Source organism: Bidens hawaiensis, unplaced genomic scaffold (assembly GCF_021521415.1).
Source record: "Bidens hawaiensis isolate Kalapana, Puna unplaced genomic scaffold, B.hawaiensis_p1.1 tig00036471_1, whole genome shotgun sequence".
NCBI classification, from domain to species: domain Eukaryota; kingdom Viridiplantae; phylum Streptophyta; class Magnoliopsida; order Asterales; family Asteraceae; genus Bidens; species Bidens hawaiensis.
Genome location: NW_027496380.1, coordinates 37,083 through 49,486, shown reverse-complemented (window position 1 = coordinate 49,486; position 12,404 = coordinate 37,083). Strand labels below are relative to the sequence as shown.

Below are 12,404 nucleotides of genomic sequence, written 5' to 3'. Positions count from 1 at the left end.
TGTCCAAGGCTTGAGGCAAAACTACTATCGAGCCGAGGGTCTCACCGGAGGCAGCCTCTCTATCCCCATGGGGTAGAGGTAAGGCTGTCTATATCTTACCCTCCTCAGACCCTACCATAGCTTTGCTATTGGTGGGATATACTGAGTACGATGATGATGATGATGATGATGATGATGATGATGATGATGATGATGATGTAACTTTGTACTTTCAGTTTCAGGTTATCTAAAACAATTCATCATTTCTTGTTATGGAAAGGTTTGTCTGAATTTATGTTTATTTCTTAGCGGATTTGTGATCGGTAAGTTTTTATGTGAAAGCTTGTAAATAAAGCATAGATAATTCAGAAAATTGAGATTTTTATTTAGTAATTAGTGAGAAATAAAGAGTATATTAGTCATTTAACATTAAAAATAACGAAAAACTAAAACTAAAACTAAAACCTCTTTATCTTCCACTCTATTGTAGATTTGTAGGGTAGTAGTGTTAAAAAAGTGTTAAAACTGACCGGACCATCTAAACCAAACAAGTCGGGCCGGTTTGAGATCCAAACAGTTCGGTTTTCACAATTTGGCGGTTTAACAGTTTGGCCTGGTTTGAAATTTGGAACATGCTGTCTAAAAAGAACCAGTCATTTAACCTTTATTACTTATAAATTCTTTTCATTTTGGAATATATTGTTATGCAGCATGAACCGTCTTTATCAATTTTGATTTTTTTGATACAAACTAATAGTTTTATAAACAAAAACTGGTTAAAATCTAAAGACTTGCCCAACCCAGCCGGTTAGTTGGTTGTTTACCAAAACTGTAGTCAGTGATTCATCACAGAATGTTCGTCGAAACATGACCGTCAATACCCTGCTTTTATGGCCCTAAAACGCTATAAATCACATTATTATAGTGGATCAACTTCAAAATCAATGTATTATGGGGTTAACATCATTAAAAATAAATATTTATTATTGTGTTACAACAAAAAGAAAAGAAAATCCAGTAACAAAATTACTGTGTGCAAACTGCAAAATGATCAAATAATTGATTTTTCTCCATGTATTATATAATTTTTCATATTCATTGTTTTCAATGCAAGTTTCCATCTAAATCCTACATTGACACCTGCAATTGACTCACAAGATGCCATATGAACATGTCAAAAAGAGAGAAAAATATCATATCCTTCTTAGCATAAAAGTAGCATATAGATACGAAAAATAAAAACTTTGACCATACATTCTAATCCCGTGTATGACAGGAAAACAAACTGTTAATGCTGCCATTTAACACAAATTAACAAGATAAAGTAGTACAAATGTACAATTAAACAAATACATAAGTTAGCAGATATGTTTACCAAGCGGGTCATTTTTCATCTCTTTTGTTCAGTAACCTGAACCCCTGGCCCATAAAGCAAACGACACCGGTCACAGAATGAACCAACTAGTCGAGAAGACACCTCCTTAAAGAACACAGATGCCATCTGTATAAAACACATACAAAATGTTTATTAAATGGTGAAAACGCAACATATAAAATGTACAACTATACAACTCAACTAGTTGACCAGTTACCTGTGAATAAAGTGGTGACTGAAACTTAAAATCCACAAGAAAATGGAGGTCACACGTCCCCGGAGTAGGTCCCTGATGAAACTCCCAAATGTTTATTAAATGGTCAAAAAGTTTACTTTGTGAAGAAGTTGTCTGAAAAAAGAAATAAGACTTTAAAAACATGTCACATTCTTATAAACAACCAAAAATAATGAAAATTTGTTACCTTTATCGATTTGTAGTTGACCAATTTGACATGAGACACATAGCTTTCAACAAGAAACTTAAAACCGATTTCTAGCTCAGCATCAAACGAACCATCAGGATGACGTTTAATTATATCCGATCGTTTACACCAAGGAAGAAAATCCTGATACATGTCAACAGCAGCAACCACTGCATACATTTGTTCCGGTGAATACCTAAAAACCAAAACAGTTAACTTATTATTATACCAATAACACGAACAAGTTAACCTACAAGTCATATGATTATTATTATTATCATTACCCTAAAATACGCTTCTCCTCGTGAACTTTTGATACCGCTGCAATTAGAGGTGCACAAACCGGTTTTTTTTTAAAAACCGGTTCGGTTATTAACCGGACCGGTTTTTTTGGCCCGGAAAAAAACCGGTTCGGTTAATAACCGGACCGGTTAATAACCGGTTTTTTTCTGTCAAAACCTAACCGGTTAGGACCGGTTTAGAAACCGGTTAATAAACCGGTTTTTTTATTAACCGGTTTTTTTTATTAACCGGTTTTTTTTATTTTTTTTTTTTAAATTTCGCGGTTTCAAATACGAATATTTGTTTTTTATATTTTGTACTTAATGAAGACCATTATTTTTTCACAGTATAAACAAACCGGTAACTACAAGGCAAACCGGTAACTACAAGGCAAAACGGACTGACCGAAGCCATTCTTTGCTTTCGTTGTTAGGGTTCTTTGCATGGAAGATGAGTATGAGTGTGTGTTGGTGAATGTGTTTTCAACAAACCAAAGATTAAAAACACATAACTTTCATTTATAGTTTTTACATTAAAAATACAAACATTAAATCGTTATCGCATATTCGTAACTCAAAAATACAAACATTAAATCATTAACACTGAAGAAATCTCTGCCAAGAACTGTTCATGATTTAACTCAAAAATACAAACATTAAATCGTGAACTAGCAGATGCTCCTGTTGTTCCCAATCGCAGTTTGTTCATGATTTGCCTCCATGTTTGCTGTTTCTTTAACTAAATTAGAAAAATCCAAATCAACAAGTAAATAAGAGCACATATTAGGAAAAAGAATGCTTAGACACGATTACATGAACAACTTGCTGTTTCTTACTCATGATTTGCCTCCATGTTTGCTGTTTCTTTAACTAATTTTCTTCGCTACCCGATCCCGAGCTATTTCTTAGGTAATCGTCGTACGCGGCTTCTTCATCGGTCATTGGTTGAGTGTGTCCTTCATTGACCTCGTCTTCATACAAGCCCGCTTCATACTCCATTTCCCCCTCGAGTGAGCGTTGATGTTGTGCCCTATCTAAAGAGTCCAAGTAATCCTTGTAGCAAATCGACATCTCTATAGCTGGTGCAGTGAGTCGAGTCCTCCTAATCGATATAACCCTGCCAGAAACAGAAAAAGCAGACTCCGAAGCTACCGTGGAAGCTTGGACCGTTAGTAAATCTTTGGCCATGGCGGCGAGGATCGGAAACTCATCCTCCTTACCTCTCCACCAAGCCAGCAAATCAAGACTTCTAAATTCATCCGGAGTCATGTGTTTCACAAAGTTGGTACCACCATACCTTCCAAGTTCACTGCTTGGGGTGTTTACCCTTTGACGTTTACCGGCGTCTTCCCAAATCATGTAGTACATCCCCATTTCAAGGTCGGTTTGGGATTGGGATTGGGCAACAGCTCTTAACGAGTCATGAATTTGGGAAGACGACCCGTATTTTGTAAGGTAGACATCATAAATGTTTGACAAGGTGGTGTTGAAAGCATTCTTTAAAGTTTGGCTATAATAGGGGTTTTGATCGTCGTTTAACCCAAGCTCATCACAAATTTTTTCTATTAAAGCTTCAACACCACCAACATTGATGCAAGGGTTTAACGCAGCAGCACATGTCAAAACAGCGGGTAGTTGTTGAAAATATTTTCTAAATTTTTCTTTCATTTTTACACCCATATCAAAATAAGGTGCACCCCTACAATCAAGTTCACTCAACTTTGTGCACATGACAGCAATTTTTGGTAAAGCAATGGGGCTTGTTGGATAGTAAACCCCGGATAAACTAGTTGTGCAAGATTTAAAAATTTGAAGGACCTCCGTAACGATCTCAATCAATAACCAGTTTCTAGGATCATATGGTGCACATTTACCCCTACTTGACAAAATTTGATGAAACGCAATTAATGATTCTTTTTGTTGGATGGCTTTCTCAAACATATTACAAGTCGAGTTCCATCTTGTTGGACAATCCCAATTTGGCCCCAACCATTGACAATTAGCTTCTACACAAAATTTTTTGTATCTTGAAAATGTTTTATTGTTGCTAAAAACATCTCGTAACATTCTTTTAAAACTGTTTCTTTGCGTTTCGATCACGTTTAACCCATCTTGCACGGCCAAGTTGATAATATGTGCAATGCATCGGCTATGAAAAAACGCTCCATCACAAATAGGTTTATACTTTAATTTTAAATGGCCAACCGCGGCCGTATTGTTGGAAGCGTTATCAAACGAAATTGAAAAGATTTTATCTTCAATTTTGTATTGTCGAATGACTTTATCCAAGATTTGAAAAATATTTCTACCCGTGTGCGGGTAATCAAACAATTGAAACGCAACGGTTCGTTTCATCATTTGCCACGACTCGGGGTCAACCCAATGAGCCGTCACACAAATGTATGAGTCGGGCGAACCATGAGGTACCGACCAAACATCCGTTGTTAAGTTTACACCAGTTTGTAAGTTTGAAAAGTATGAAATTAGTTCGGATTTAGCGTTTTTCCATGCTTTAAGACAATCTCTTCTAAGGGTCGAACGACTTACGTGTTGGTAGCGTGGTTGAACATAGTTTTGCATCATCTCCGTGAATTGAGGGTTGTCGAAGTGGTTGAAAGGAAGTGTTTGTTGAATCACAAAGTTTGAAAACTGTTGACGTACCGCTTCAACGTCGTACGTAAACACCCCTCCTTGATTCGTCATCTCCGGCTGCGAACTACTTCCCGCTTCGTCCTTCAAGGCCTTGCAAAAGCGCTGTTGTATATGCGCTTTTAAAGTGGAGTTTGCATCTTTGGCATAGAACTTCAAACAGTGCTTGCATCGAGCTTTTTGGCGACCGTTAGACAGTTCGCATAGGTCGAAATGTTGCCACACATCTTGGTTTCGTTTCGTGGGGATGATCCGAACGACCGTTATGTCTGTGTTCGAGGCACCCATGTTGACGGATGAAGCAGCACTTTGGGAGGCCATGATAATAAGAGCGTATAATCGAGTATGAAATAAATGAGTACGAGTATGAAATAAACGACTACAAAATAAGAGCGTATGGAGTGGTAATGTGGTATAATTGAGTGTGAGATAACAAAATAATCGCGTATGAAATAAACGTTTAGAGCTAGTAGAGTTGTATAATCGAGTGTGAGCTAACCTACCCAACCTAAACTATATATAGTTGTTTGTGGGGGTAAAATGTTAAAAAAAACGACTAGAAATCAAGAAAAAACGGGCAAAAAAGGACCCAAACGGTCATATGGCCGTTTTATAACGGTCAAAAACCGGTTAACCGGTTTTTAGGTTAACCGGTTTTTGACCGTTAACCGGTTAACCGGTTTTTTAATAACCGGTTTTTAAATTTAACCGGTTTTTTTACTAACCGGTTCAATAACCGGTTTTTGTCCACGAATGAGTAACCGAAGTACTAACCGGCGGTTCAATAACCGGTCTAACCGGTTTTTAATAACCGGTTTTTCTATTAACCAGTTTTCGGTTAAACCGACCAAACCGGTTCTATAACCGGTTTTTTTGAACACCTCTACGCTGCACCACCTTGATCTCCATCACTGAAACCGAGAAACCCTCTCCTTTGATCAAAACTACCGAAATGTGTATTTTGCAAACACACGGGACCATCCTCGTGACTACTACTATATGCAATGCTTTTATAAAACCGATTCCGAACATAACTTTCCAGTTTCGGTTTGTTTAGTGGACATTTAATTAACTGTCTACCACCACCATTCTTGCACATAAACAACTGCCTGATGGCCCTTGAACTCGACACTAACGATGCCATTTCTGCATATATCAACACTGAAACATGTAAATAAAGTAATAAACACAATATATATATATATATAAATTGCATGTATGTAATCATAAAACAACAGTCTGTCTGTATGATCCAACAATTTAAAATAATAATAATAATAATAAAGCATACATTGTGAAAAAACAACTTATTTATTATTAAAAGAATAAGTAATGATTTAATAATTCATGAGACGAATTACAGATCCAGAAAAGAATGGATTATTACCTATAAGAATGTGATCGAATTCAAAGTCAGGCACCGTGCGTCATCAATTAGGGTTGTTATTGTTATTATTATTAGAATGATGATGAATCAAGCGTTAATTAAACGATATATAGAGTTTGATTGTATTGATCGGTTAATAGACAAAGTTTGGGAATGAAAACAGGCTCTCCGTCTATTTTACCAACGGACCAACAATATTATCATTTCATAACCCAAAATATAAATACTTTGACCCTATATTTTCAATTTTACATTTATATTATTATATTTTATAAAAAAAGTGTGGATTACGGAAGCACATACATGTATTTTTTGAAGTTGGATATATGTATCTCACACGTGCTAGTTAAATATGTAGATTATGAGCTATATATATATGTGTACTTTTATGAACTATTGTTATTTTTATTTTTTATGGAAACTAATAACATATAATATAATGAAAAATAAAAAAATTTAATATTTTAGTACTTAAAAGTAGTTTTCAAGTAAAATAAAACCATTTTAAAAAATTGAGTGGTTATAAGATACTTTTTATATGAAATTACTACTTTAAAAATTTATAGAACTGGAGTTGATACTAGAGATTTGCCTTTTCTTCAATGTTATAACAATTTTTCTAAAAAACAAACTGGATAAAAAGATAATAAATACTTTTATGTAATTATTCAATTCTTATTTTTATAGATAGTCTAACAAAACAACTTTTATAGATATCCTAGTTACTAAAATCTTGGTCGTTGGCAATCAAAGTTACATGACACCACATAACTAACATCATAAGTGACGCGACATGTTATGTGTACTGGCTCGACAACATCTTGGGACAATTGCGACACGTAACCTGTTAGGTATTACAAAAATGGATGTAACCTGTGGGACAATTGCGACACGTAACCTGTTAGGTAGTACAAAAATGGATGTAACCTGTTGGAGTAGACGTGCACAAAATAACCGGTTCCGGAACCGAACCGGTGGAACCGACCCGGAACCGGTTCTAACCCATACCCGGAACCGGTTCCTGACCGGGTATAGGATTTCTCCTCGGAGCCGGTTCCGGAACCGGAACCGACCCGGAACCGGTGGAAAAAACCCGGAGGAACCTGTCAAAAACCCGAAAAAAACCCGGAGGAACCGGTCAAAACCCGACCCGGAACTGGTCAAAACCCGGTCAAATACCCGACTATACCCGGAACCGGTTCCGGAACCGAACCGGGTTTGACTTTTGTTGACCATACCCGGAACCGGTTCCTACCCGGTTCCGGGTTTTTTAAATACCCGATTTGTGCACCTCTATGTTGGAGAGCTAAAAAAACAAACATGCATACCTTGTACGAGTGTGTGCGTGCTTTCTAATAACCAAACTCATATTACAGTTTTCAGTCATATAACGAACTAACAAATTTGAATAACATAGATATCAATTAACAAACAAACTAAACAAACTAACCACCAACAAAAAATGAGCAAACTAATCGACCATCAACCTAACTATCTTGATTTTCCAAGTCAAGTAGATGAAACATCTCGCGTCTCAAAAGTTTTCACCCACCTCATTATGATATAATCTACACTTAAATTCTTTACACTTGAACCCACATCCAATTCTGCACTACCAAATCTTTAATAGACTAACCTGGGTTAACACTTAATAACCTCAGGTAGGTTAAAAGAAACATATAAATGGTCATCTCACTCATCTGGAACACCTCATTTTGTGTTCTTTCATTTACAACAGCAGTAGAGCCTTACTTTTTCGAACAATCATAACTATCCGGGATTTCAGAAGTGCATCCGGGAACAACCTGATTTAAAAATACTTTAAATGATATGATCTAAAGGAATAAAAATACCAACTGTGTTTATAATCAATTTCCCAAATTACCTGATCATTGCTCGACCTCGAGTGAGTGATTTTTGAAGTTCTCGTCCTTTTTCTGCTGCACGTGGTGTCTTCAACAAAATTTTGATCCGTCACCTCTGCAACGATGGAATGTTAATACACATTATAAAAAGTATGCTAATTCAGTAATTTGCAAACTGTAAGTCGCTTAAAAGTACCTTTATTACTACAGCCCATGTCTTGATCATGCAACCGAGAGTCTGTTACGGGATAATTCAGTGAAGTTGATGTTGAAGATAGTCTTTTGAGGGACCCGTTTGTGAAATGTTGGATCCAAGGGTTTCCTGAAGAAACACGAGGTTTATCTGCATCTTTCACATGTGATTTTTCTTTCTTGAAACATTTATTTGACCAACGGCCACGCTGAAGAACCTTAAACTGACAAATAAGTAACATAAATTGGATTAAGTGTATAATATAAACAGGATAATGGAACTAATAATGTATAAAATGAATCAAATTTTAAACCTGGCCTGAAGGGATACAATTTAAAGTTGAAATTGCATCAGAAGAGAAAGGATTTTGTGTTTGAGAAGTTTGCATATCCAACGAGTTATATAACTGGTTAACGAATGATGCTTCTATCGACTTCAGATATAAACTATGTTTCTCATTGGTCCACCTGGATGATTCATCTTTCTGGGAGTCCTGAAACACCAAGCTATAGTTAGCACCTAATATGAGAAAACAACACACACAGAATAAGAATCATGTGAACAGATTTGAACTAAGAACAAAATAAATAGGCATAAGATAATAACTGGTGGTTCCACACTTCCACTATGCTTCCGCACGCTTAACTGTGGAGTTACTTTTTATCTACTGCTAATGTGCCCAAAAAGAGTCGATGTGTGATGACTGAGATATAAGTCTTTAACTAAGGTGTCACAAATCCGCTTTTAGAAAAATACAATAACTAACATTTACCACACACAGACATTAAACTGCTAGTTATCCAACAAAACTCAAAAGTTAGTTTGCTTTAAGCCCAAAATATCACTAACTTTTCATACATGTTAGCATAATGTCGAAAACCTACAAGTTCGCAAATTCGAGATTTGAAGCACATATATCCTAAATTCCTAATTTTAAATCAATTACTCTCCAAATTCAATACAAACCGTGAAAACCTAGCATCCACACACACACCATAACATATATCAGTTTCCATAATACAACACTCTAGTTCAAAACCTAACAAAATTAACAATAATAATATTCATAGAACACAAATTAGAAGCATAATTCAATACAAAAAGAGCGAAAAAAACCTAAAAATCTAAAAAGACCTAGAATCACACCGGTAAATCAAAGCATACAGATGATAATACAATTAAACACAAATAAACGTATGCTTAAACAGAGAGTAATTAACTAATTATTATTATTATTATTATACCATAATTGAAGTCTCTTCCTGCTCCACAAATTCATTCACCAACACATCGTCGTCACCGTCGCCGTCGTAGAAGGAGAAACTATATTATCTTTCACGATATATTTATTTATTTATTTATTGATAATAAAGATAAAGATCTTTGTATAGATAAAAAATCAAAATTAATTGGTGCTTTGGATATTTTATTTTCTAATGAGAAAGAGAAAGAGAAATTGAAAGGAAAAAGTGCGTTTAGGAGGAATAATAACAACTGCCAGCTGTCATATGCTTTTACACGTGGTCTTGGAGCCACGTCAGCCAGAGCTTCAAGATCAGATATTTAATATTTTTCATTTTTGCCGTCGATTTTTATTAATTATGTTGTGAGCTAGACTAGACTAGACTAGACTAGACTAGACTAGACTAGATATTTTATGGATTGATTGTCTTTACTCTCAAGACTCAAAATATCAGCCTCACTTCTAGATTGGACCGGACCATGCCTCCAAATTTACATTATTGCCCTATGGTTTTGGATTACTTTCCTCCTAAGGTAATAGTAAGGATATTCTTCTTTAGTATTTTAGTTTATTATTATTAGTTTTGAGTTATCTAGAAAATATACAATAATAATAATAATAATAATAATAATAATAATAATAATAACACTTAAGTGTCATTTTAGCGCATATAGTTTGTCTAATTACGCAACTTTAGTACCATTTTTAAATTTATTGCAAATTACTACTTCACTTTTCTAAAACTTGTCATTTTAGTACTTTTTTCTAACTCTATCTATTTTTATACGTTAAGTTAGGGGTAATTCGGTGACTTCGTTATTTTTTCTTTTTTCTTTTTTTATAAGCCTTTCCCTATGTGGCACAAAATAAAAGGAATAAGTATTTTTTTAATTAAATCCTAAAGTTAACCATTGAAGTCTAAGACCACCGTTGCACTTGGAACAACTGAAAACCAGGCTGCCACCATCGAAGACCTTAGCCTATCAAAACGACAAAAACCACACCCACCACCAAAGACCGGGCCATCACATTTGAAAACCACCCAAACACAATCAAAAACCACCACCGCCAACCCCAAAAACCATCGCCGCCCAGATTTTGCATTTAAAACCACCAGACGCTACAGTTCATCATATCTGATAGCCACCATCGCCCTCTTCATATATCAAATTTGTAGGTGTATGGCTGATTTCAGTGGTGAGGGGTTGATAGATTGAATGAACGGGGATACATTATATATCAATTTTGTCGGGTAGCCGGAAAATCGTGGGGATTGACGAGTTGCCGGTAAATCGATAGGGTCTCTAGCAATTCAGATCTGAAGAGAGAGAGAGAGAGAGGTTGATCGGGAAACTGTGTGGTTGTTGAATGGTCAATGGTGGTCGAGTACTCGAGTGGTGTGAGCTGCGGTGGCAGTCTTGGTAGTTTGCGGTTGCTTCCTCTGGTCCTTAGCATTAGTACCATTGTCGCCTCTTCAGGAAGGGTTCAGCCGGGCCCATACAATGGTCGCCGGAATTGCCTAGTGGTAGTGGTTAAGTGGTTGTGTGGTGATGGTTAACTTGATGGCAGGGAAGAGGAGTTAATGGCCATTTTCGTCCCTGTGGTTTGCTGTTTTCGCCACTTCAGTCCAAAGTTTGAAATTTTGTCAATTTCGTTCTCACGGTTTTAAAAATTGGCCAATTACGTCCCACCGTCTAACGGCATCCAAATATGTCGTTAGTTTAAGGGGTATTTTCGTTTATTACATTTTACTAAATATTTTAATAAGTAAGTAAAAAAAACATATTTTCTTTTTCTCTTTCTTCTCCAACTCATCCTCCACCACCATCCCCAACCCACCACCACACCCACCTGTGTCCACCTGATCACCCCACATATCAAACCAAAACTTTACAATAAATCCCCAGCCAACCCATCTTCCATCTCCCTTAAATCAATACTGAGTTAACCCTTAATTTACCCTCCAATTCATTATTCGATGCCAAGATTCTGGTGGCCGGGATTTGGGATTTTCGCCGGAAAAACGAGCGGAAACCCACGAAAATCTACCGCTTACGACCGCCTACCGGCACCGGAGAGACGAAACCCTAGTCAGAACATTACAACGTGACTTCGCTGATTTTCAAATTGAACAAAATATCGAACTACTTGAAAATCGAAGATAGAAAAAGCTTACCACAGCCACTTGATGGTATACTAGTGGTGCAGTCGGCTGGACTTGAGTTTGGGGAAATCGTGTAACGAAATCTGAGTTGTTTGTGGTGATGGTAACACGCGGTGGGGCTGATAGGATGCGGTGTTCATAGGCGGTGGTTGTGGCGGTCATAAGTGGTCGTGGGTTGGTGGTGGTTGCCGAACTTCCGGTTGAGAGAGAGAGAGTGAGTTTATATTCTTTTAGGTTATATCTATATCTATATCTATATATATATTAAGTTTTAATTACTAAAATGTGTAGTAGACGAAAATACCCCTTAAACTGACGACATATTTGGATGTCGTTAGACGGTGGGACGTAATTGGCCAATTTTTAAACCGTGAGGACGAAATTGACAAAATTTCAAATTTTGGACTAAAGTGGCGAAAACAGCAAACCAAAGGGACGAAAATGGCCATTAACTCCAGGGAAGAGTAAAAGAGTGTGTATAACTAATGCTTGGATGTGAGTTTAATGGGAAAAAAATTAGGTGGATGAATAAACACGGATCCACCCCTTAAGGTCTAACACGTTAGTCCGAGGGTAATGGATGGGTATTCTACACGATGGGTTATAAAACCTTCTTGGCGCAGACAAGTGTACCGTGCAAAACAGAACACCGTGGGCTCGTTACGAGGAATGGGGAGGATTCTCTCGTAACCACCCTCCGGCGTGAAAATCAGTACTTGATAGTACAAGGTAATATAATTTGATAGTGATAGCAGAAGAAAGTATATCTTTTACCATTTGGAGGTTTAGCGGTATTTATAGCCGGAGGAGAGAGAGTGTGGCCAACCACCTTGTCAGGTTTTTCAC

At 36.6% G+C, this 12,404-nt stretch overlaps 2 protein-coding genes across 2 annotated transcripts; both read right to left on the bottom strand.

Annotated features, from left to right (window-relative positions):
• Positions 1-1,367: 1,367 nt before the first annotated feature.
• Positions 1,368-5,850, bottom strand: LOC143588582 (uncharacterized). Its single transcript, XM_077069547.1, has 6 exons — positions 5,601-5,850; positions 4,055-4,060; positions 2,061-2,097; positions 1,777-1,972; positions 1,572-1,703; positions 1,368-1,480 (listed from the first exon to the last, which is right to left on the bottom strand). The coding sequence occupies exons 1-6, from the start codon at positions 5,848-5,850 to the stop codon at positions 1,370-1,372; spliced, it is 732 nt and encodes a 243-aa protein (XP_076925662.1). The 3' UTR covers positions 1,368-1,369.
• Positions 5,851-7,684: 1,834 nt separating this feature from the next.
• LOC143588580 (cold-regulated protein 27-like) lies at positions 7,685-9,447 on the bottom strand. The gene is made up of 5 exons (XM_077069546.1): positions 9,396-9,447; positions 8,465-8,644; positions 8,155-8,374; positions 7,979-8,073; positions 7,685-7,898 (listed from the first exon to the last, which is right to left on the bottom strand). Exons 1-5 carry the CDS (start codon positions 9,396-9,398, stop codon positions 7,842-7,844), a joined length of 555 nt encoding a protein of 184 aa, XP_076925661.1. The 5' UTR covers positions 9,399-9,447; the 3' UTR covers positions 7,685-7,841.
• Between the last annotated feature and the right edge of the window lie 2,957 nt (positions 9,448-12,404).

Excerpts from the sequence above, each read along its gene's own strand:
- LOC143588582 (XM_077069547.1), bottom strand. The coding sequence starts at position 5,850 with ATGGCATCGTTAGTGTCGAGTTCAAGGGCCATCAGGCAGTTGTTTATG. Across the intron at positions 1,973-2,060 it reads GAGGAGAAGCGTATTTTAGG|GTATTCACCGGAACAAATGT; the intron begins GTAATGATAATA and ends TTTGGTTTTTAG. Across the intron at positions 1,481-1,571 it reads AGTCACCACTTTATTCACAG|ATGGCATCTGTGTTCTTTAA; the intron begins GTAACTGGTCAA and ends TGTTTTATACAG.
- LOC143588580 (XM_077069546.1), bottom strand. Across the intron at positions 8,375-8,464 it reads ATTGTATCCCTTCAGGCCAG|TTTAAGGTTCTTCAGCGTGG; the intron begins GTTTAAAATTTG and ends CTTATTTGTCAG. Across the intron at positions 8,074-8,154 it reads CATGGGCTGTAGTAATAAAG|AGGTGACGGATCAAAATTTT; the intron begins GTACTTTTAAGC and ends CCATCGTTGCAG.